General features: G+C 40.9%; 2 protein-coding genes across 4 annotated transcripts in view; one reads left to right on the forward strand and one right to left on the reverse strand.

Moving 5' to 3' along the window:
* Edem2 (ER degradation enhancer, mannosidase alpha-like 2) overlaps nt 1–6654 on the reverse strand; it is a 54645-nt gene extending 47991 nt beyond the window's left edge. Inside the window, exons 1-5 of the mRNA XM_089582033.1 lie at nt 6392–6654; nt 5791–5836; nt 2812–2912; nt 2688–2727; nt 171–283 (exon numbers count right to left, since the gene is read on the reverse strand). Of these exons, the coding sequence (XP_089438159.1) occupies nt 171–283; nt 2688–2727; nt 2812–2912; nt 5791–5836; nt 6392–6492 (401 nt within the window). The 5' untranslated portion in view covers nt 6493–6654. The remainder of the gene's footprint in view (nt 1–170; nt 284–2687; nt 2728–2811; nt 2913–5790; nt 5837–6391) is intronic.
* Nucleotides 6655–7124: 470 nt separating this feature from the next.
* The window catches only part of LOC149352821 (uncharacterized), a 34801-nt gene continuing 17956 nt past the window's right edge, over nt 7125–23969 (forward strand). The window contains exons 1-7 of one of the 3 annotated variants that reach the window (XM_089582036.1): nt 7125–7437; nt 12461–12615; nt 13437–13566; nt 15394–15529; nt 19025–19792; nt 21381–21429; nt 23703–23811. In XM_089582036.1, coding sequence (XP_089438162.1) covers nt 7351–7437; nt 12461–12615; nt 13437–13566; nt 15394–15529; nt 19025–19792; nt 21381–21429; nt 23703–23811 — 1434 coding nt within the window. In that variant the 5' untranslated portion in view covers nt 7125–7350. Of the gene's footprint in view, nt 7438–7676; nt 9151–12460; nt 12616–13436; nt 13567–15393; nt 15530–19024; nt 19793–21380; nt 21430–23702; nt 23812–23969 lie in introns of those variants that run through there. The other 2 variants (XM_089582034.1, XM_089582035.1) reach the window with 2 other exon arrangements.

Raw genomic sequence — 23969 nt, forward strand, 5'->3', positions numbered from 1 at the left:
GTTCTAACATCCATGCTGCATGTCACTGCATGCACGATGAAGAAAAAGCCATCACGCCTGCCTTCAGTATCTGCATGTTACTAGCACAAGACATGGAACATGCACAAATAAAGGCACCATTATAACATGTCTTGCTACGAATATGTAAAAGTTCGCACAGAACAGCTTACCCAACCATTCTGATGTTGGTTTCAAACACAGACACAACAATGTCACTATCAAAACTGACATCCCTGATTACGAGTTTGACAGCCCTCTCAAATTCTTCCATGTCACCTAAAAGCTGAAAAGAAAATGAAAAATAAAATAATGCATTAACCCCCAGCAACCCCACAAATTTTCAGAAAGTTATAACTTTTTCTGGTTTTGCCATCAAATACCAAGCACTTCCAGCCAAGAACTGCCTCACCAAGGCAGTAGGCTCCATCCTTCCAGCACTCGACCTTTTAGCACACAGGAAAAAAATGCAAAACCCCATTGAACGCACATTGTAGCAAAAGGCATGAACGCTGCATTTACCCCGCTTTAAGAATATGCCAAGGCAGCATGATCAAGGGAGATATTAAAGCTACCATGCACAACATCTGGCACAGTTTAGTAAAGAGTTAACCAAAACCTTTATCAGAGAGAGCTCGACGCAAGATAATTTTAATCATGACTGCTTCCCTTCTATATGTGATGAACCAATCTATTTCTAAAGTTCTATCATTGCTTTTGCTACTGTAGTGTTCCTTTCATTTACTGCTTATAGTATGGACTCAATATTTCAATGAAAGCAGTTTTAATATTAAAGCCAATAAACAGCACATCACAGCACAAGCACAGATGACTAAGTTTATAGTCGGATACAACGTGAGTCTGCAGTGAAGCTCCGTCCACACTGAGCCTCCGCGCAAAAAATTCCTCTATGACTAAAAAGTAGTCCGCTGCTTAAAAGTTTCTTGTGACCTAAATGTGCAGCATACCACAAAAAAAAAAATTATGAGCTCTAAAATTTTAATATGCGGATAGTTTGACACAGCCAAATATTAAAAAGCAAATTTCGCTTACTGTTGCGATTGGCCAGCGGAGTAATACAGGACGCTGCCGACCGTGGCCCAGTGTTAGCAACTGCTGTTTTTTTAAGTTGTATCCTACTATAGGCAGGCATCAGAAAATAGCTTAATTTTTTTTTTTTAACAGTTGCACTTTTTACGATGTGTTAGCAAGACTACGTTAGACTAACTGATACTGTGAATGATAAACTGCCACTTTTTGAGTGATGAAGGTGCTCTTCAAGCAAAATGTTACAAGTCATCACTGTCTGCTGTCACTCCTGTCTGCCTTCATTTAATGAGAGCCCACTCATTCAGTCAAGGCAGATAGGTTAAGAGGGAAATTTACTGGTATAACAACTAGATAGAGAGAGAACAAAAACGAAAGTGCATCACATGAGGCTTGGCCTCAGAGGACAATACACATGTTCACTGGGAACGGCAAGAGGCACATGGTTTATACAATTAATGGTAGCAAGCAATCAACTTCTCAATGCAATGGATCTGACAAAAACTGCTATGCAACAGTTTAGAGCCATACAATGGATATATTATACACTGCCACGATAAACAGTGAAGCAGGACAAACAATGCTTTAGATTTGGTTTGAGCAGAGTCTACTGCACAGTCAGCTGCAAAAACAAGGGTGCTCCAAAAAAGAAACAAAGAAAAAGAGAAGAAAAAACCTCCTCATGGCTTATGCTAAACCATGCAGCCTCAAGCCGAGTGATGAATTCTACACCTCTCCGAGACATAAATGTGCAGCAGTGTTCAGTTCCAGGCTTTGTGCCAAGAACAGGAGAAAATTTACATTTTTATGGCTCCTGTGCTCTGTAAGCTTTCGCATCCAATAGTACACTCCTGTTACTCTTGCAAATGAAAATTTAGCAACTCAAGTTGCAATTTTCCCCCTTTGATCTGCAGTGGATATCACCTAAGGTTAGCGCCTATGGCCAATGAAACACTTTTTGTTAAAAGAGCAGGGAGAGACACCAAATTTTCGGTCCCATGTCATTTTTTTGGAAATGGTGCGTGACACTTTGCAATGTATAGACAGACCACCATGTGAAATTCACCTGATCCCACTAATAATCCATAATTCAACTTTTTGTCTTACGCTGCTTCAGTTTCAACCGCCTAACAGACGTTATACCTTCACAAATGGGTTGAGACAACAGTGAGGTCACGTGAGGTGTAAAAAACAGCAATAAAATTGCCAATTCGTCATTTTAGTATACTCCAATTTTTACGCCATACTGCCCCAAGAGCCAGAAAGCAATCAATAAACAAACAGCTATTACACTGCAATTTTTGAATGCCTCCCATCACCTCAACATTTTCTCATCTGTTATGTCAGATACTGTTCACCTAATGAAATGGAAACTGAAAGGACATAAGAAAAAAAAATTAGTAATAAATTATTTAGCGGGTTCATCCATGTGTAGTGATGTCTTGTGCATCAATCCAAAGGCAGAGCACACAACCAAAATTCGGTGTCCCTACTCCTTCAACATATCTGTCAATGTCTGGCCCTGATTAGGGCTACCAGTAGATCAAAATGCAGCCTCCCATCAAGCTCTCTTCTATTCACAGTGTACAGTATAAAAACTTATGTACATTCTCACTATTCTTTCCATGTTTGTCATCACTTACCACTAATGTGTCCATGGTGTCCACTAATGTTAATGAAAAACTGGAAGAATAAAGAAATTAACATTAGAATACGAAACAACAGAGTGGTATCACACTTTGAATACATGCGAGGAGGCTGACTTACTTTCCCAATGCATCATCAATATCCCCTCGATTAGCCTCCGTTCCTCGGTATCGGCCCTTACAGCTCAAAGGCATAAGCTCATCGGCTGGGTATGCATTGTCCTGCAAGAAAAGAAGCAGTGGTCAGTACTTGAGGCAAATAAAAAGGTAACAATCATAGAAAAGGACTCATTAGTGGTAAAAAACAATGCACAGGCACTATTATGGATAAAAAATAATGTAACAACAAAAGTTACTGACAGAAACCAACCTATAGTAGGTGTTTCTATACTAGTGCATTTAAAATGAAATACTGCTTCAGCAAATGAAGTTTTTCACTACAAATGAACTCACATAAATGAATACTCTCATGCTATGACTTCTCCATGCACTAGCTCACTGAAATTATGTTTAACTTAAATTGCCATGAAGATCACTTGATAATGTATCAATTATGTCTAATGTGAACCGCAAGGAAGGGAAGACCAGCCAACATGGCAACCGTAATGCTTTATTTTATACATGTAGGGGTTGGACTTTTCAGTTTTTATTCTTTTTTAAAAATTCGGCAGACTTTTTTTCGGTGTTTATTTCGATACGAAAGTTTCAATTTTTTGCAGCGCATATTATTTTTTACACATGAATTTCTAACTTTTTCTGGTGATTTAATAAAGCAATCATGTGTGGACAAAATCACTTCAAAATCAGAGTCTGTCCCTGCGTTTTTGTCAGCATGAGCAGTTTATTTCACAGTAATTGACGTGCAAATGGCAGTACTTAAAGCTGTGCTTGCAGAAGGAATTGCTGTTGTCATTAAAAAAGTAATGCAAGTTAAATGAGATAGCCGGCAGACAAAAACGCAAGTGTAAGTTTACTTCTAAGGACCAGGCTGACAGTTACTGTTGGGCTGACGCGCTAGAATGAGCAAGAGGGTGCGGTGCATCACGTGGTCAGCACATTTGATGGCAGAAATGGAACTGCCTCTCAATCATCACATTAGCCGGAACCTGATACTTTTTCGTGGCACTCACACATGGTTTCGTGTCAGTGTCCTACATGTAGTTGTAAACCTACTTTACCGTCTAACTGCTCTAAGCGGGTGATGACAGTGAACAAAGCTTGGCTAGCAGACGGCGAGGATGTGGTGCTTCCCAGTCTGCAGAGGTGTGTAAGCTTGAGGAGCAATACCTCAAATGGCACAACTGCGCTGCTTATCCACTACCACTACCACTAACAATACCACTGTCGCATCATGCCTTAGGCTTCCCTACTTAGTTAATTTTCAACTTTGCCAAAGTGCAACTCATACTCAACAGCGAGCTAGCTATGCCTTGCATGCCAAGAATGCTTTTTCGGTTAAAAACGAATTTCGAACCCCAACATATGTGGCACGTAAAGATTGTATGCCTCGGAGCTAAGTTCAATTCCTGCACCACCGCAGCATGAAATTGAATAAGTGCGTCAGCAGTGAGCGTTGCTCGCTCAGATGGAGGTGATTCACAAGGCTATGCAGTGCATCTTTTACATGCCCCCTTCTCGGAAAACAGTAAACAATCCTCCAGGTATTAAAAATAACATAAAGTCTATAATAAAAAAAAAATCACAAAGCTGAAAGGGCCTTTGTTGCATGCAAGCATAGCACAAGCAGGCAGCACATAAGTTTTGAGCCAATACAATTCAAATGTTCCATGAAACTTTTATGTTACTCTCACATATCAACACAATCTGTGCCATTTTACTGATGTATTTTGTACATGTATAAATAGAAATTAACACATGAAGCATGAAAGTTTTGTGCGTATACACATATAATAAACACAGTGGCATGTGTACTCCAGATGGGAAGGTTGAAAAGCATGTGTGTCATTTTGCTTCAATACTGTTGCAAAAAATGTATGCCCACTAACCATCCTCAAACTCAAGTACACCAAACTTGCTTTTTGGCTTCAGCCCACTGATCTACCCATTTCTTGTAGACTTCTCATTTGCCACTGAACTCTACACTGGCAGCTGTTTCTTAACTCCTGCCCCATTTCTCAGGTGCAAGAAAACAGCTGCTGTCACAGCTGAGCTCCAGACAAGCATGATAGTACCAGAACAGCTTGCCACATGTGAATAAAGAATGCAAGTTAAATATACATAATACCCGCTCATAATGTTAACAAATTAGTGACACATGCCCGCACATAACACGTACACAAAACACACACAAGAGACAGTTAAGCTGCTGCCATCCTGTCACATAGACAAATGTGATCGACGTTCAGGTGCACTTTTTTGCAAAAGGTTACACCTAACATATCAATGAGTTCTTTGATGAAATTGTCACTTTCGACGCATGTAAGATTTACATCAATGCAGTCATGTGGTCACTTGTGATAATGAATTGATGAATTTAAATAATGAGACACATGGTACAGGCACCACAAGTGCAACAGATTGAAGCAGGAAAGTTAATTGGGCAAGCTGATGAGGATTCATACTACGATTTTAAATGCAACAATTACAGGGATTTCGGATGACAATGACACAGTGCTTTTGGCAGTCACTTGCCTCACTGTCTTCTTTCGTCCTTGTCATTGTTGCAACACACTGAACCAAATACAATGACACCAGTTTTCACTTTAGCTGTCCCCAGAATGCAATTTTATACTCATGCACTTTTAGGCTGGACTCCACACAGGCGCTTGCAGAAGCTTGGGCTTGCTGCTACATCATCTCTGAAGTAACAGCACACCAGAAGACTGCCAAGAAAGTCTATACGAACACAGTACTAACTGTAATAACGATGCACACTGTGTCTGTCTGGTCTCTGTTGTCCCTGTCTTCGTAAGCACTGTTTACTTCACAGTTCAAATATACATACAGTACAAACTAAGGTATAGAAGCTACTATGCATTTCAAAAGCATGACTATATATCTGTTAACAGAACTATATATTAGTTCCGGTGCTTGAAAGTCCCACGCTAAAAGCTAAAGATATTTTCTTTTCGGTACATACCACGTAAGCCCGGTAGGCGTGATAAAACATTTCTTTGACTTGGTCCCTGCGAAAAAAAGGAAGAAAAAATTAAACCAAATTAACACAGATTGGCGAGAGCGAGCGCTCGCTAACGGGAAAGCGTTTCCTAAAGATGACAGTTTCTAAAAGCTGAACAGATGCATACTTCAAAAACTGCCATCGTGTCACGGTCGTTCATTGAGCTACACGCCGCAAACACTCATCCCCCCCCCCCCCCCCCCCCACCGCTCCTCCCCCCTTCTTTTTCTTGTTTTGTTTTCGTGTGAATGGTTTCAGTTCAGCTCCCACCAACACGAAGACATCAACAGACACACACAAGTTCTTGCCAACAAATTGAAAGACTCGTGGATAGTACAAGCGTGACTACATAAAGACATTAGGAACTAATCACCGGTTTAAACGATGCTATATTCATCAAGAAAACCTGACGAACTGAGAACTCACAACCCATTCAAACTGATCATATCGACCGGCACAAAATAATATGCGCCAAATTTGTTCGCGCTGCTAGTCCTGTGCAGCAGTAATAACGTTAATCGGAAGCAATAAGTGAGACTAGACTTGTGTTCGAGGAACTTACCGCAGTTGGACTCTCTCTTCCGCGGTTACGGCTTCGGTGGTTCCGACGACGCACATCAGCAAGCTAGCGATCGCCACTATCCTGCGGCTAAAGGGTTCCATTTGAGGTCCGAAGAAATCCAGCAAAAGCGTTTGCTTTTCGACGGCGTCTTGACTAGAGTTGTGCGTATTTGCGCAAAAATTTTAAGATGCAACCCATCGTCTCCGTACCCCTGCGCCCACCTCGGTTTCCTACTGCATCAATGCAGGGAACCGAGCAGCAGGCAGGCGATTTTCGCTAAAAAAACTAGTCGCGAAACCCCTCATCTACCTTTGTTTCAAAGTCGAACAAACTAATTTACAAAAAAAGAGTGTCAGTCCAGATTGCAGCGTCACCTGTTTACAAAAAGTTGAACTGGTATTTTTAAGCTTGCGCTTTTTGAGTGGCTTCAGAATCACTTGCAAGCAGGCGCAACTAACTGCTTTCTGTCAAGAGAGGGCGCGCGCATCAGCTAGTGTCCAAAATATTGTTACAGCAGGCGGACGAATTTTGAGAGAAGACTTGCAAGTGGTGAAGTGAATTGTCGTCGCTGTTAAAGCTTTAATCGCCGCAGCTCCGAGTCGCCACCTGCAGTAAAAGCTAACTTACACGTTGCTAATATTTAAAAAGAGCAGGTGCGAATAATTTTTGGATTAAAAGTACTTCGCGTGACTTAAGAGGGTAGAAATAAATATTCATGCTACTACTTATGTTCGTATAATTGGTCAGAATTTTTTTTAACTTGTAGCGCATGTGCTCGATGTGCTTTTTTGGCTGTATCGCTGTACGGCGTTGGCGCGCCACATGAATAATTGTTCGCACTTAGGCCGCTTAGATTGAGTGCCGTAGCACCGTAGCTTCGGGAACCTGTGTTTATTCCGTTAGCCTGGTGTTCACGCTGCACTTTTGTTAAATGTGTTACCTTAGAGCGTTCTTCAATAATGACGTTTCGGAGCTTCGAATATGGTCGAGACATTTCATTGCTCCACAGCGCTCTTCGTTCTGCGGAGCGCAGTTTACAGCAAGAGGTGTGTTCTAATGTGCATTATGTTCTTTGTCTTCTGCCAAGACGAATTTCTGTGCTCGCATTTTCAACGTCATCAAAGCACCGGTGCATTTCCAAAGCATAAACGCAATTGATTTGAAGGAAAAAAAAAACAACGCCACCGAAGGCAAAGCTCGCCGAGTGTTGTTTGACCTTATCCAACGAGGCACTGCATAGGTGTGGCTGATGGCAGTGGTAATTTGAAATCATACCTGACGTCACACCAAACTTCCCCGCACTCTTCCGGTGCTTTGAGGAGAAGTGCGAAATTCAGTAGTCGATTACGTTACTATTTTAAATGCTAGCGAAAAAACACGTTCCTTGCATATCGCGAAATTCTCAAAAAGTTGTGCAGTTGCCTTTTAAATGCATAACATTTTAGCTCCGCCAGGGACACGCTGTTTCTCTAAGCAATCTTTACAGCGCCTCTGTGCGTCTCTCCACTAACAGCAGTTTAGGCTGTTGAGGGAAATCAGTCTTGAAGCTTGGTAGTGCAGCAGCAGCACCAGCTTGCAGCATTACCCAATAGCCTTCGGGGAGGTGAATGCCTTGGCCGTGGAGCCAAACCTGTTCCAAGAGGTGACATGTGGAGTCATGGCACATCCGGCTCACAAAGGCGGCAATGAATAGGACTCCAGGAACGCTCCCTCCGCATACGCTAGTGGACTGCGCCACGTGTTAACAAAGGGAGAGCGAAGCCAGCACCTCGCTGCTGCTGGCACACTTTAGTCAGCCCTGAACAAGGCACCGAATTGGTCCCGAAACGTTGGGCAAAGTTAAAATATTGGTTGGCGTCAGTTTTCTCTCAACTACCAGCTTGTGACCTTGCGGAGAGTGACTCCACCGTTCGGTCGCGAGTTGCAACGTCTCTCGTTTTGCGTGTGCTGCCTCCGCAAATCTTGTGTGACTTAATTTCACATTGATCGTGACGTCAGCGCAGTGAAAATACCATGAAGATAGCTGTTGCCAAAAGCGCCACCTGGCCAAGGTTTAGATGCCTAATTTGCAATGTGATGCGAAAACTCCAAGCAGCCACAAAGTGCGAGTAGTGCAGCTTGAATCATTTGGTTTTAATGTAGCTTGGTAATGTCCTGTTTAATTTGTGTGCTCACCTGATCATGATATATGACAAAGCACTGCAGCAGCACATCAAACCTGGCAAACCGTAACAATCAGGTGGTCTGTTTTTGGGCCTGCTCCATCTGGCCTTAACAAATCTTAGGAAGGCCTATCGATTAACGAAGCTAAACTTTTTAAGTGACCTGCCATTCACGGTCACTGCAGTAATGCTACTTGACTGCCACTGTAAATGGCCAGAGTTCGCATTGCAGAACTCATCTCTATGGCAAGAAGGGTGGAGTTTTTACCTGAAATATTTTATCAAAGGCTACCCCAATGAAATAGCTTATTTGCTACGCAACTGTTTACCACCGTAAGGCAAACAAGCTTGTGCAGTGTTTCTGCTTGGCCATCAAATCTTTCATGCAAATTATGGTATTTGACTTATGGGACCTTGCAATATTTTCAGAAAGCATGCTATTTGGGATTTCTTTTCGCACCCAACAACTGTATATTTCAAACTTGTCACATATCTCTAGTGGCTCAAAAATCGATTGATCTTTACCATTTAATTAAGCTACTGTGAATTAGGAGATATTTTTGCTTGCACAAGAAGACACTAAAGATGGCCATTTTTGTATGTCTGCATATTTATTTTCATATATGGGCTATGTTATATGGGGTACCCTGCATGGTTCTGTACTTGAACCATTAGCCGCATACTGCTTTTACTGCTTATAACCCTTCTGTTTTATGCATTGTCACATTTGAACACAGCATTTGTCTACTTCAGGCTCAATCAAGAAGTTGGAAGTTGGAATCAAGAAGTTGGAAAAGTCAAAGCAGAGCACTAATTTGATTTCCATTGGTGTTTTAAGTGCTAACAAATTGGTGCATTAGTTTTGAAAATGTTAAAATGCCTATGCACGTGTGTAGCATACTGAATGTGCCAGGAGTGAATAGCAGTGCATCATCTTTCGGCACATCTAGGCATGATTCACTAGATTTGGGCTGTCATGATTTCACTAGCTGACAGTAAAGCTAAAGTAGCATAAGTACCATGTTTCTGATGCTGCTGTTCAACACAAGGTTTTGCTATTCTGTGCCAGCAATTACCTTTGACGATACAGCATGCGGCTGCCATAGCCATGCAGCTCAAGCATATGCAGATGCAATAACTTGAAGTTCTGCTTTGTTGTTTGCTGCAGTAAAGACAACTGTAATTTTGAATGCTGCTGTAGTTTAGTGCCGATGCTGTCTTGAGTGCAGAGCATGTGCAACACTGTCAACAAGGAGCCTTCACCAACCTTTGCCGAAGGGTTGGGAATGCCATGAACTAGGCCTTTACAAGGCCTAGGGCCATACAGTACAGGCAATGTTATATCGCTGAAAAATGCTTTGCACTGGGGGACCTCAAGTACAGGTTGAGATAATGCGGGTGAACTGAATGAAATGTTTGGTGGATGGCCCCTCTGGAGGGCTGTGTGAATATATGTAAATTTCGGATAGTGAATCGAATATCTTTGTTTGATTCACCGTACTAATCAAATAGTGCATGTTCAAAATTATTCGAAACAAATTAAATAGGTTCGCAAGTTTTTGAATATTTTTCAAGTAATTGGCATGAAGTTCGAGTAAGGTGCTCCATATTTTTCTTCCATGACTGTTCCAAAAACATGGACCACACATGCTGCATACCATGCTGCCCTGATTGGTATGTGTGTGGTCTGTGACGTGGTCCATTCGTGTGGTGGCGTTCGTGATGTTCATAAGTGCCCTCAGAGATTGGACGACATGGCAGGGCCCAAGCAGGTTCAGCAAACCTAGTTTTGATGCCCTACCTCAGAGGTCATGACTCATGTCTTTCTTCTAAACTGAACTAAACTAAATAAAAGAATAAACTAGCACCGAGATGTGGTGCTAGTTTATTCTCTCCCGTCATCAATGGTAAAAGGTACTTTTCTTATGCGTGTAACTTGATGAGGATAGAATTAATACAATAACTTCATGTTGCTACCCTCTAATAGAGACCCGTAATAGATCTTTTAACCAATGTTTACAGATCTTTTAACAGTATAGACATGACTGCAAAAGTAATAGCACTGTACCGCAGTGACGCATCTAGTGCTTTGCTATGTTGCACTATTTCTCGTTGCATATTCCTATGAGTAGCAAATATTCGTAAAGATGTTTGATTCTTATTCAATTCAGTTTTAAGCTAAACTATTCATATTCGAATATTTCAGCAGCAAAGCTACACTATTCGTATTCAGTTCAGTTTGGAAAAGGTACTATTTGCACACCCCTACCCCTATGTTAGGTTCTGCTTTGTTGTACTTTTTCAGCTGTCTCTCGCAGTGAAAGGTTGCGTGTCTCTGGCACTGTATTGCATGATGCCATTTGACAGGGAAGGTGGTTGCATAAATGATGATGGTAACTTAGCGAGCCTTGTTTGATTACTGGGCTCTCTAGTTTCTGCTTAGCAGTTCAGTGCTGTTTGTGATAATTCTTATAATATTTAACTGGCATAAACAATAAGTTTAAACAGGACTGAGTAGGCTTAAAAAGTACTTCTACTTTTGCTGTAGTTGAACAGTATTGCATTGGATATATTGAATATCTGCAGTCTAACTTCTTGGAGTTTGCCTATATCATTTTATATAGCCTTGATGGTGACATTTCTAACAATTTTGCCTGATGTCTAGAAGGGAGAATGGCTTGGCTGCTGTTGCATAACATGGGTGCTGTGTATGATATCACGTAACTGATGACTGTTTGGAATAAAACTTTAATTTTATTTATTATTGGTTTTATACTTATACTTCAAGGGCTGAAGGTCATGTTGAAGGTGTGAGGGGACTTGGATCGATGCGGAAATTTAATTAAAAACAAAATAGTAACTTGAACTGAAGAGAAGACACTTGCACAGTTGTACTAAAGCTTGAGATCTGTATCTTGTTGTGGCTCCTGTGGAGTTATTTCAGAAAGAATACAGATGTCACTGTTTTTCTTCCCTTCAAATGGGTCCTGAGATGTGTATTCATGAATCGCAAAAAATGCCTTAAAATTGCCAAGGCACCTTGAAAGCAATATTGCCCCAAAAGAATTTTAGTCAAACACATGATGAGAGGCAAGAAATAAAAGGTGTGCTATTAGCTCTAGCGGTTTTCCTCTACTCAACTTCTCTCCCCTATTTTACAACTTATGCCTCTGGTAGCTATGCCCTGCTCTTGAAGTCTGTGTTCTATTTGCTGTTGCCTATGGTAGCCCTGCCTCTGCCACTGTCTTGATAGGCGGCACTGGCAGCTGCTCTAAAATCAAGTGATAAAGCCACTATGAGAAAAAAAAGGAGAGCTTACTTTGTACTTCACTTGTGAGGTCTATCTGCTCACAGGCATCAGTGCATGGAATTGTGTAGGTTGACTGTGATACTACCCGACAGCTTGAAAATGAAAACCAAAGTGAGAGATATTTATGGAGATGTGCAGGTGCCCACAAGAGTTTTAGAAACAGAAGAGCCATAAAAAAGTTGAATTTCTTTGCTGCTTGGAGGCACATTGAGGGGTGCACTGAGCAGGTAGCGTAGGGAAGTGCAGACTATACCCTTCATTTTATGGCTGCACGCTTACGCTGCCAAGGAATTAATATTTTTCTGTGGTTTCTGTGTTCCAAAAACTTTTATGGGAACCTGTATACTTCCAGCCAAATGCATTGACTTACCACTCTCATGTAGTGTTCAGGGCACCTTTAGCACATGTTCCAGGACCCTAGCTACTGTGAAATATTTCTTTGCATGAGTGAAACCTTTTTTTCTTTCATTGGTAAATCAACTTCCCTCTTCGACTGTGGGTTAGCTACCAGCCAGGGTTTTGAGCTTAATTTTGTGATTCTTGGTAGCATAGAAAACGTCTGCATCATGGCTAAGAAATGATTACCGTTTGTTCCAGGACAAAAACCTGAATTTGTTTTCATCTGACCAAGGCCACTGCAGAATTTCAGCACTGACCGTATCAAATAAAATACAAAATGCCTACACAGCTGATATCAATTCTGATGTTGTCGGTGCGAGGCTACATGCAGCAGTTTTTTCAAATGTATTGCTGTGAGTAGAATTGTAGTCTTCATTTTCTGCATGCTACTTGGTTTGCTCCGTTCTATGTATGTATTCTTGTTTGCTGAAATTGGCATTTGCATGTAACTTTTTATTTCTTGTTGGATTCACACTTCTGAAATGCTAGTGCTTCGAGAGCAACTGCATTCTCCTTGTGCACGCATGCTTGAATACAGAGTGATACATAGTGGACACAGATAATTCTTGTGAGGTTTGGAACGGAGAGATCCAATTTTTTGTTTCTGGTTACTGGGACATCCCAAGTAGTTTGGGCACCACAACAGCCAGCTTTTGTCTTTTCCCCTTGGTGCTATGCTCCACCTGTTTGCATGTATTCACTGCTTGCAACTCTCAAGCTTACTGATCTAACGCAGTGGATGCATTGATTTGTACTGCGAGTCATCACATTTGAACGGAAATCGGTATGTTTGGAAAAGCATGCAGTGCGCATTTTAACATTAATGTAAACATCGCTCCTGTTTACCTGAGCTACATTGAGATAAATGCTGCAACAGGTTCAAAGAAAAAGATTCGAACAAGCAGTTGTTAGGAATGTCCTGAATCAATTTGAAATGTGGCAGAGGTACTGTACAAGTTTCGCTAATTTTGCTGCCAAATGCATTAAGCTCTGTGCTTTCACACTGTGGGTTTGTCAGCGCCACAGTTCTGCAAAGAGTGCAACTTTTGAGGACTTTGCTTGTATACTGTATTTTTCTCATTTAGTGATTTCATGCACAGCTTTTGTAAGCCTCATGAAATTATTTATTGCTGTTCCAATCTTGTAACAGAAAAAAAATTTTTTTTTCCCGCAGGTCTTACAATATTGCAGCGGACACTGAGCTAGAGTATTTTGAGTCTGTGCTTGATGACTTCCCACGCATTGGATGGCCATTTTTTGCGGAGCTTGTGTCATTATGTGGCTGGAGAAAATACTTTCTGCAGGTAATTGGAAATGGGCAAATTCTTCAGTGCCCTCTGTATTTTTATCTTTTTTTTTTTCGGATATCTGTAGTTGGTATTGGTTTTTATGGTGACATTTCAGTAGCAAAAGAAAGGTATGGTAGTATTTTGATACTGCTTAAAAGTTTTCCTGCAGCTTGTTATGCAATCTGTTTTGCGCTCATGTTATGCGAAACCTGTTATGCGCTCGGCTACCAACAGCCTTGCCTGGCTGACCAGTCGTACCGTTTGCAAACTCAGTCTGACCGTTTGGTTTCAATTAAAGAGGCAGTGAAGGCAGTGTCACATCTCCTGTATATATAAATGTTTTTATATTTCTGGTAGTTTACATTTGCATTTGCCTCCAGACCACATTTGCTGCATCCGAAGTGGATTTAGACAGTTATTTATTGCGATAAAGCACTTGCAGTGATGCCATTTTTATTTTGTGCAGTTTCAGTGTGACTGTTCATGTCATCTGTGACACCATTATAGAAAAGCCGCCGTTTTGGCTCAGTGGTCGGTGCTTGGCTGCTGACCCGAATGACATGGGTACGATCCTGGCCACGGCGGTCGGATTTCGATGGAGACGAAATGCTAGGGACCCGTGTACTGTGCGATGTCAGTGCATGTTAAAGGACCCCAGGTGGTCAAAATTATTCGGAGCCCTCCACTACGATGTCCCTCATAGCCTGAGTTGCTTTGGGACGTTAGACTGTATAAAACCGAAACCAACCATTGTAGAAACGGGTGGTTGAGTCTAGGCTGGAATTTATTTCAATAAAAGCCATTTGTTTGGCTTGACTATTTTAAGCTTGATCATAGCTAATGGCATGGGCCGCTTGTTAGCATGACGAAGTGACATGTCATTCATTATAACATTGCATGAGTAATGAGTAATTAACGTGAGTGCCAGTGCTGTTATCACTGTTTTTTTTTTCTTCCTAGTTTTGCATTTTATGAACAAAGAAAAACTTTTGGAGCTTGATTGAATGGTCTGATAATGTCTTCTGCAACTTTTTGTACTACGTACAGCCATGATTAAAATTTACTAAAATTGTTGCAGGAAAGCACTCTGACTCACTTTAGTGAAAGAGCACAGGCCCCTTTTAAAGTGCAGCATAAGCTAACCTGAGCAACGTTTTTCTCACCCCTCATGTGTAATCTTTACTGACTAAATTTAGAATGTTAAAACTCATCACTTCGCTGCCTAAATATGAATGTATGTCTCCTGTGTGGGTTTATGCACAACTTTTAGTTTGAGGGACAAAGGCTTTACCACCACACTTCTTTTCCATTTTGGCCTTTCTTAGATGAAGGCCAAACTTTGTCAGCAGCCCCACCCTGTCTTCTTGCATGTGGGCCTGTGATCACCTTCACATTATTTGTGACCTCAGTAATGTCATAGCAACCACATCATGCCCTGCCGCGGTGGCTCAGTGGTTACGGCGCTTGGCTGCTGACCCGAAAGACGCGGGTTCGATCCCGGCCGCGGCGACCGAATTTCGATGAAGGCGGGATTCTAGAGTCCAGTGTTCTGTGCGATGTCAGTGTATGTTAAAGAACACCAGGTGGTCGAAATTTCCGGAGCCCTTCACTACAGCGTCTCTCATAGCCTCAGTTGCTTTGGGACATTAAACCCCAATAAACCAATAAACCAAACCAACCACATTATGGCTGCTACAGGCTAAATTGGACTAAATCTGTGTTTTCCGCAGGCACCACAGAATTATCATGACCCTTGCTTATAATCCCCTTGTGTGCATGGCTGTGCTGTCAACTTTTTTTTCTTTTTGTTTTATTGTTTTTAACTCCCTGGGACAATTTCAGGGCCTGAAAGCATTGCCGTCAAGAATTAGGCTCACTGTGCTTGAAGGAGTAAGTGACATCTCAAAAACCATGCCCTACATTTGGAGCTGTGCAACATCTGCACTAATATGGTCATCCTGTGTTGAACCCATAAAAGGTACACAATATTGTTTTTATCTTCAGTTTAGCAACTTTGAAGACTTAACCAGCCGTATCGTAAATATTTGTTTTTTTCACTTTGTCTAAAAGAACAAATGAAGGTAGAATAGTGTGTGTTCTTGGAGATGCTACTGAATATGGGGGTCATAGCAATATAGAATTACTTTTGGTGCCATACATAACACTTGCAAAGCAGGCATTTGAGGTCTTAGTAGGTTTGAAAATGTGTATGTTTTATACTGACTTATTGACCATTGGTATATTGGTATCTGAAGTGTGCAGCATCCACAGACATGCTTTGTCATTTACTATAGAAATAAATTTTAGCTCGTGGCTCTCTGTTAGTTCACTTAACATTGCAGGCCAGCTACTGTTGATGTGCACTGTGGCTGTGAACACTTGCGTACTGTTTCCAACAGGGCTGTAATCTTGAATGTATGTTTCATGGGTCGGTGCCCTCATCCCAAGGACAAAACCAAGCTGTATGTTTAGAGTTTACATTTAGTCTGAGATTTGGTGCTTCTTAAAACCATATAAGAATTTGGGATAAATGAGGTTCCATGTTTATATCAAAGTGTATAAGACGATTCAGTGGCCTAGGACTACAAATTGTTTGTAATGTTGTAACCTGCATACTTCGTCAGAAGACCTGGCACCTTTTATGCAAGGATAGAAAAAAAGTAGTGTCTGGGAATGTAATAGTGGGGTCAACTTTTATGATGTCCTTAATATTATTCAGTGTTTGGTGTGCACAAGGTTTGTCCAAAAAGTACCTAACCTTGTTGATTTTATAAGAGCTTAGCAGCCTAGCGTAGTGATTCCTTATTCCTCTTCAAAGTGCTCCCTTCAGGAGCTCACACACTTACCCCAAGAGTTTTCTCACCTGAAGCATACTGCAAAGTTCTCTTTTGGAATGGTTACCTCTTCAGTGATCTATGACCACTTGCCTTTCTAATAAGGCTTCATCTGTTGGACTGGCATAAAGTGACACAAAGACATGTGGATTGCTGACAGGGTTGGCAGACCTGGATGAAGGGTTTTCTGACAGACCATGCTTTGCCAAAAAACTGAGCATGAGTCATGATGAATGAGCAGGCACAATGTTAAGGGGGAGCTACTGGTCACTGGATTTCCACAATTTCGGTCATTTTTTTGCGGGCCGCCGCGGTGGCTCAGTGGTTATGGTGCTCGGCTGCTGACCCAAAAGACGCGGGTTCGATCCCGGCCGCGGCGGCTAGAATTTCTTTGGAGGAGAAATTCTAGAGGCCCGTGTACTGTGCGATGTCAGTGCACGTTAAAGAACCCCAGGTGGTCGAAATTTCCGGAGCCCTTCACTACGGCGTCTCTCATAGCCTGAGTTGCTTTGGGACATTAAACCCCATAAACCAAAACCAAACCTAAACCAAAACCAAAACCATTTTTTGCGGCTTCTTTGAAATGGAGGCAATAGTCCATGTAAGGTCTAAAAGCCAGTGGCAATTTTCTTTGATTGCTCAGCCATCATGTTTCATGAAATTTCCGATGTTCTGGCCGTAAAAAACCATCCACAATGTCCGTCACTTTTAACATTACTGCAGCCAGTATAGAGCTGGCAGTACTGAACTTCTGTTGACATTTCACCACGGAATTCTCTTTGAAATTGTTTATCATTTGAACTGTTTCAAAAGGTGTATAAGTCAGAAACGCAGCTTGGTTAAAGTGTGCTGATAAAGTAAGTTAACCATTCTGATTGAACCATTGGCAGTATGCACCACCTTGTTCAGTGGCATCTCATTGGTGATCAAGATCGCTAAGTTGAGAGCGGCAACTTGTTTGTGCTTAGCGAGGATCTCCTCTGCCAGACAGCCAAGTGTGTTACAAGCTGAGTCACAGGTTTTTAAGATATTTCATGTGGTTACATACTTTTTGTACTTACCTTTATGCACCTAAAATGAGAAACTCTTGTAAGTGTTGTTTTAGTACTTCACTTAACTGGACACTTGAAAGCTTGCTGACCAGTATTTCGGAAGGCATTGCCAATGCAGGGATTCAGTCTTGAAATGTTTTTCCCTTTTTAATGCGATAGCATCAATTGGTTCTTATTAACACTTGAGAAATGTCAGTGCATGTGATCTCATTCTTCCATCAATTTCAACGATAATTGGCTGTGGCTAATTGGTTGTTTTGGGCTTCATTATTGCAGGGTTTATCTGTAAGTGTTTCTTCTCGTGTTATTGTGTTGTACATAAATGTCATTTTTAAATTTAATTGCCCTTGAGAATAGCTGGGTAACATCCTTAATTTAAGTTTACTGCTGTACTCTCTGTTGAACAATGCAAATTTGCTTATTTGTGCTGGTTTGAGAAACAAAGAAAACAACCTCAACCTATGCTGTATATTGTGCATATATGCTGTGTTGCTCTATTTGTCTTGTTTCAGCAGTTGGCTGCAAGCTTTTAATTCTGAAAACATAACGGGTTACTAACCTTGATTCCGTATTTAGGCTCCGATGCCTTCAAGCATTGATCCATGGCAGTGTGCACTGATTGTCTGGATTAGTGATAGTGGTAGTGTTAGTCCAGATGTGACCAAGACCAAAAGTTAGGGCATGCCCCCTACAGTTGTTTTCCCTTGTGGTAGTAAGCTGAAGAATGGTTTGCTTGTGCAAAATCACATTTTCAGTGGTGTCTATAGATGGGGCTTTCCTGCCGCAAATTATGTCGCTGTCGTACATCGCAACTGAAGACTGCCTGTGTTTATTCAGGGGGCCTGTATCATAAGATCATGTGAGCCAAAAAGTGGGCAACCTCGAGGATGTCCCAGTCACATGATGCAGTTGGTCTTGAGAGTATATGTTCTTGTGGAGGGTGGAGTACAGCCATTGCTGTCACTCCCTTGGCTCGGGCAAAAGAGAGAAGTCTGAAGATTTTGTTAAGCGAAGATCACACACTCTGCTAAAACAGATTATTGTTGTTTATTAGCTAGAAGAAGCAACTTTGTGGCACTCATTTACTCTCATGCAAGCATGGTGATATCGTAATGTGGCATTCCAGTGATCCAGTAGTTCTTTCCATAACAGTGTAGCTCCAAGATTGCAAATCACTTTAGTCTCTGCTTTAAACACTCACTGCACACTGCAGGGGATCATTCCTCTTTGGGTTCAAAATAAAAATATGAGCCCAGATTTAAAACAGACCATTTTGCTTTATTTTTTTTTTATTTAATCCTGCAACCGCTTTTTCTTGAATTGCCTCCCCTAACCTGATTTAAAAAAGATCATTTAGCATTTTTTTTTAGTTTTAATCCTGTAATCTCTTTTTCTTGAATTGCTTCCCCCAACTTTAATGAAATAGTTCCTATTGACTTAATATTCTTACTTGCACATAGACGCTTACAACAAACATTTTTGCATTGTCACATGATTCCATGCATTTGCTCACATTAGAAGTCCTTTGCTGCTTCCTTGTTGTTTGACTGCTTGTTGTTTGACTTTATAATTATTGTTTTTTGACAGAATTCGCCACAAGCCATGATGAAACACTTTCTGCTCTCTCCAAAATACAAGGATTGCCTTTATCAGACGGAATTTCGCCAACACCGGAATGTCTTCTTGAATGTTGCGTTCAGAGCCTCGTGTGTCTCTTGGAAAATTGCAACCTGTCTGACTCAGAAGTTGCTGATTGGGCTTCATCACTAATGAATGTGGTTCTTGATTTCTTACAAAGTATCTGTGAGCCAACAGAGTTTAGCCTTTTCAATCCTGATCTATGGGTGGTTAACTACGGGGACCTAGGAAAGAAAGCAGCGGAGGATTTCTATGTAGTGCCATTGTGCTGCCGTGTAGTGAACAATCTTTCATGGCCTGATATTTGCCAATTGCTGACCCATGCGCATAGCTTGCTTTTCAACGAAGTGACGAAGGCTCTTATGTTCTGCTGTGGAGATGGACTTATCCAAGAGCAGAAGACAAAGCATGCTTTTTGCAGCACCCATGGGTTCTGTGTAGCAAGCATAGTTTGTGGAAGTGAGAATCAACTTATGTCTAAGAGGAGCATGCTGGAGGATTTGTGGCATTTGATCAAAAGGCTGCAGTGTTTACTGAACTCCTTTGAAAGTGTAAACCAAGAATGTGAAACTCATAGCCCTCTTTTAGCTTGCCTGAAAGATCTGATTGAGAGGTGGATCACTGCGGAAGTTAACTTGCCTGCTGAACAAGATGAAGAGGCACTTATTAGCAATGTTGAAACCTTTCTCAGACAACAAGTTGCTTCACCTAGTTCAGGTAAGCTGTCATGCCATTTTCTCACTATTGCAAAGCATAAAAGGCATACAAACGCCAAAATTTTTTTAGCTTTCTCATAATGCAGTGTATACTCGACATTGATCACAAGAGAGAATCTGCCATTTGGAGTACTTTGTTGATAACGGGGGTTTTTTTTAGTGTGGTTTCCGTTTATGAAACTGCCAAGCCTAGTGGATTGAACATCATCATGACATCGCTAAACGTGTGCAAAAATATTATGCAGAAAATGTCATTTAAACCTGTATCTGACAATGTTGACAGGAGCTCAGAATTTTGCTTGATGCGGAAGGTTCTGTAGATTTATAAGCATTCTTAAGTCTCATGGGAATTAAATTTTTCATGGAGCTCAAAAAAAAGCTTCAGTTCCTATCTGCACAGGCAAAAACAGGCAATTTCTGTACTGCATATTTAGATTCTACTGGCTGTTTGAACATAGTAAATAGAAAATAGTAATGCCATGTGCACTGCAGTAAGGTGAAAAGTGAAAGTGATGTGCGTAATGTGTGTGTGAAGTTTGCATTTCTTTGCTGCTAATCGGAATGTTTTGCTTTAGTTTGGTTGCTGCTGTGGCTGCTAAATGAACCTTAAAAGGGTAGATACACCAAATTTTTGTATACTTGTTTTTTTTTTATTTGAATTGATGGGCAAGACAATATTGTACATGACAAAACTGTGGTATAACTGCTGCTTGTTCATTTTATGTAATTCCAACTCATGGGCAGGCTTGCGTGAGAGTAGGTGCAAATTAAAATAAACAAAGCAGTGACCATACTGCAGCTTTTGTTTGCCTCACAAGACCTCAAATTGTCTGTGACATCACAGTCGTTGTTCGGCTCAGGAACCGAATCCGGAATAGCATGATAGAAAAAAAAATTGAATTATAAATTATTTACCGCTTGTTCATCCAATACGTGACTGTCTGTGTTTTCTAATGTGCTGTGCATTATTCCAAAGACAGAACACACAACTGAAGTTTTATGTCTCAAATGGAAGTGTTGTCTTGTACTTGTGTTATTGTAGCTTCCTCTTTACCAGGAGTTGTTAGACAGCTGATTGCTTTGTCAGTTAGCCAGACAGTTACAGTTTGGGCCAGTGTCTTGGCCTTTTTCTTTTGTTTTGTTAATAAATCTCACACTCTGCTTTGTCAACCAGTGTGTTAGCATTTGCATGAATGGATTATTTGATATTCTATTTTAGTTGTCTTTTTTTGGTAGTTCAAGAGTATTTTGTTCTTGGCTTACCTGGCATCACTGTGAAATTTAATTCCTTGTCAAAACCTTTGCTCTATCGGCATTCCTTCTTTTATTACTGAGAAGTGTTCTTTCATAGCCTTATGCTGATTCCCAGTGCTTTATATGTGTAGTAGTCACTGTTGCTGGGGGAGGGAACATTCCATATATTGAGGTGCACATGTATGCCATCTAGCCATATTAACGTTTCAACACAATAAAAACTTCTTGACATTTGAAATGTAACAGTATATACTCTGCTGGGAAAGTTGAATTATTCGAAAATATTCTGATACAAACTTCTTAATATTAGTGGTATATTTCCTCCCCAATGTTAGAATTCATCGTCTGGATTTTGAGTCATGAAAACTACCTGAAGCATCAGTGGTAAGTAGACTTAAATGCATTCAAAAAATGTATAAAAGCTAGAAGTAGATATTGAATGTAGCTTCTATCATGTTGCCATACCTCTTGGTTACAGTGACAAGTATCTTATGGTAATCTTCAAAAGAGCGAAAAATTGGAAGAATGCTAAAATGTATTTTGTGATTATAGTTGTATTGTGTAGAACAAGCCATATTGAACACTAATTAAACCATATGTTTGGACTCGGGGGGGGGGGGCTTTTACTTGACTATAAAGTGTACAAATAGAGAAAGCCCTTGGTGACACTATAGGCACCGATATAAACTATTTGATGTAATAATAGATCACAAAAATCACATGTCATTTTTATCATGTAGGTTTACGTATTTCGGCCTAACCAATGGGTCATGCGATTTGCTCTGTCAAAAAGATTAAGCCAGGCCAAATAAATGGCTTTGAGCACAATAAACGCCGCCCCAAAACTTGCTTATCACTTTTACTGTAATACTGAAGCTATTTAATATTCTAATTGTAAGGAGGATAAGAGTCTTCAAAATATTTGTTTATTTATGGCAGGATTCTTATTAAATCGCTCTTTAAGTGTACTTTCTTAGAGTCAGAATATGTAACTGCAGTTTGAATAGCACAATTGCAATTTGAGTTAAAAGCAGTTTTGTAATTTTAACTGGGCTCTTCGAGGCCGTTAGCCAAAATATGTTTATAAATTATTTGAAATATTTGCAGAACTGAATTACCCAAGATGTGTGTGGTGATGCTGTTTTTACACTAGCCTCAGTGATAATACACTGATAAAAATATTTCTGAATAGAACGTACAAAACTGGTTGGCTGGTAATTCAGGAAAGCAGCTAATTAAATTTAATGCACAGTGTAAAAGCCAGTAAAAATAGCATCACTGCACAGCTCTACTCTTCCCGAATAAATAAATAATGCCAAGCTCATTTACCCAAGGCCAACCAGAGAACAAGCCTGTAAGGCAGAGACCGTATTTGTAAAATCGCGAATGGAGGTGAAGAGGCTTGAAAGCTGTGTGCATTTACTGAGTCTCCAATAATCGAGATGCAGGAAAACGCTGGTAGCTTTGGCTCGCTGATGTGATGACATCTTGAGAGGTGTCGAATGAAAGAGCACAAAATGAGCTTTCAAACAGTAGCAAAATGGCGGAAATTAGAGAGCGTTTTCGGAATTGCGATCGTGTAAAGTGGAACATCACCTAGAAGCTCGTGCTTAGTTTTTCAGCCATACGAATCTCTAAGTATTCATTTTTTCATACTTTGGGATCATTTTGAGCATGGATATTTTGCGCAGGTGTAGTTTGAAGTATAATAAGGGAGTAATTACTCATTGGCATCCGCCCAAGAGCTGCCATAAGGCTACAAAGGAAAGATGTACAGCTTCACAGCCACAGCACCTTCATAGTTAAAAAAAACTTGGCCCTCGGGGTTCGAACCCGGGACCGCCGCTTCACCGGAGCAGTCGCTGTACCAACTGAGTTAACCGGGACGGCTAGCATATGGTAGGGCGACAGCAAACTGATCAATAACTCGAAGTGGGAACAGTGTTGGTCAAATGGCTGCGCTTGGCTGTGCTTGGGTGCGTTGGCTGCGCTTAGATGGATGCCAATGTGTAATTACTCTGTTATTATAAATCTACTCCACCTTGGGAGATTCCCCTAAACATATGACCAGTAGTTTGAAGTAGTAGTAGTAGTAGTAAAAGACTTTTAATCGACCATAATTTATAGGCCGAGCATGTCGACTGCCTGGGCGACCAGAAGCCGCTGTTCTTCTTCCCCTTCAGCGCCAAGCCAGTCGAGCCAGGTGGTGATGGATAGAGAGGGTGGGGGGAAGGAGCCCGACTGCTGAGCAGCCGGGCAATAGAAGAGGCAATGGGCCAGGTCCGCATAGATACATAGTATGGTGGTATAATAGATAGATATATGATAGATAATAGATATGATAGATAATAGATAGTATGAAAAACTGTTTTTCCAAAAATGACCATTTTCACATTTTTTTGTGATCTCGAGACCCACATCCCCCCTTAATGTGAGCACAGTGTATTAAATAATTTTATATTTTTGTATCTTGGCTGCCTGGTGTGCAAGAAAGGGTAGGCATGCATGTGTCTTAACTTTGCTAACAGCTACAAGTTTCTTGAGCTGTGAAACCAAGAAAAGTGTATGCAGAAAAATTGGTAGTCAGATTTTGTGTTCAGAATACTATGCTTTAAAGCATATATTTGCATTATAAAGTATATTTATATTTCTCTCAGGAGCTGTGATAAACTGAACAACCATTTGAACTTGTTGAGTCATCCAAAGCTATTTCCTCGTCTGTGCCAAGTTGCCCTGTGTGAAACTGCGAATGACTGTGTGAAAAAGGTACCACATGGAATTATTTCCTCGAGACTTATTATCTCTGTGTAATTTTGTTGTGGCCTGTGGATTCTCAACTTGATGTACTAGATACAGCTCTTTACTGATTGTAAATGATTGTAACAAAATAGCGGAGGACACGTAGAAGTCACAGAGCTTGGGAG

The sequence above is a fragment of the Amblyomma mixtum genome, chromosome 3 (assembly GCF_055824585.1).
Source record: "Amblyomma mixtum isolate Tamu chromosome 3, ASM5582458v1, whole genome shotgun sequence".
NCBI lineage: Eukaryota > Metazoa > Arthropoda > Arachnida > Ixodida > Ixodidae > Amblyomma > Amblyomma mixtum.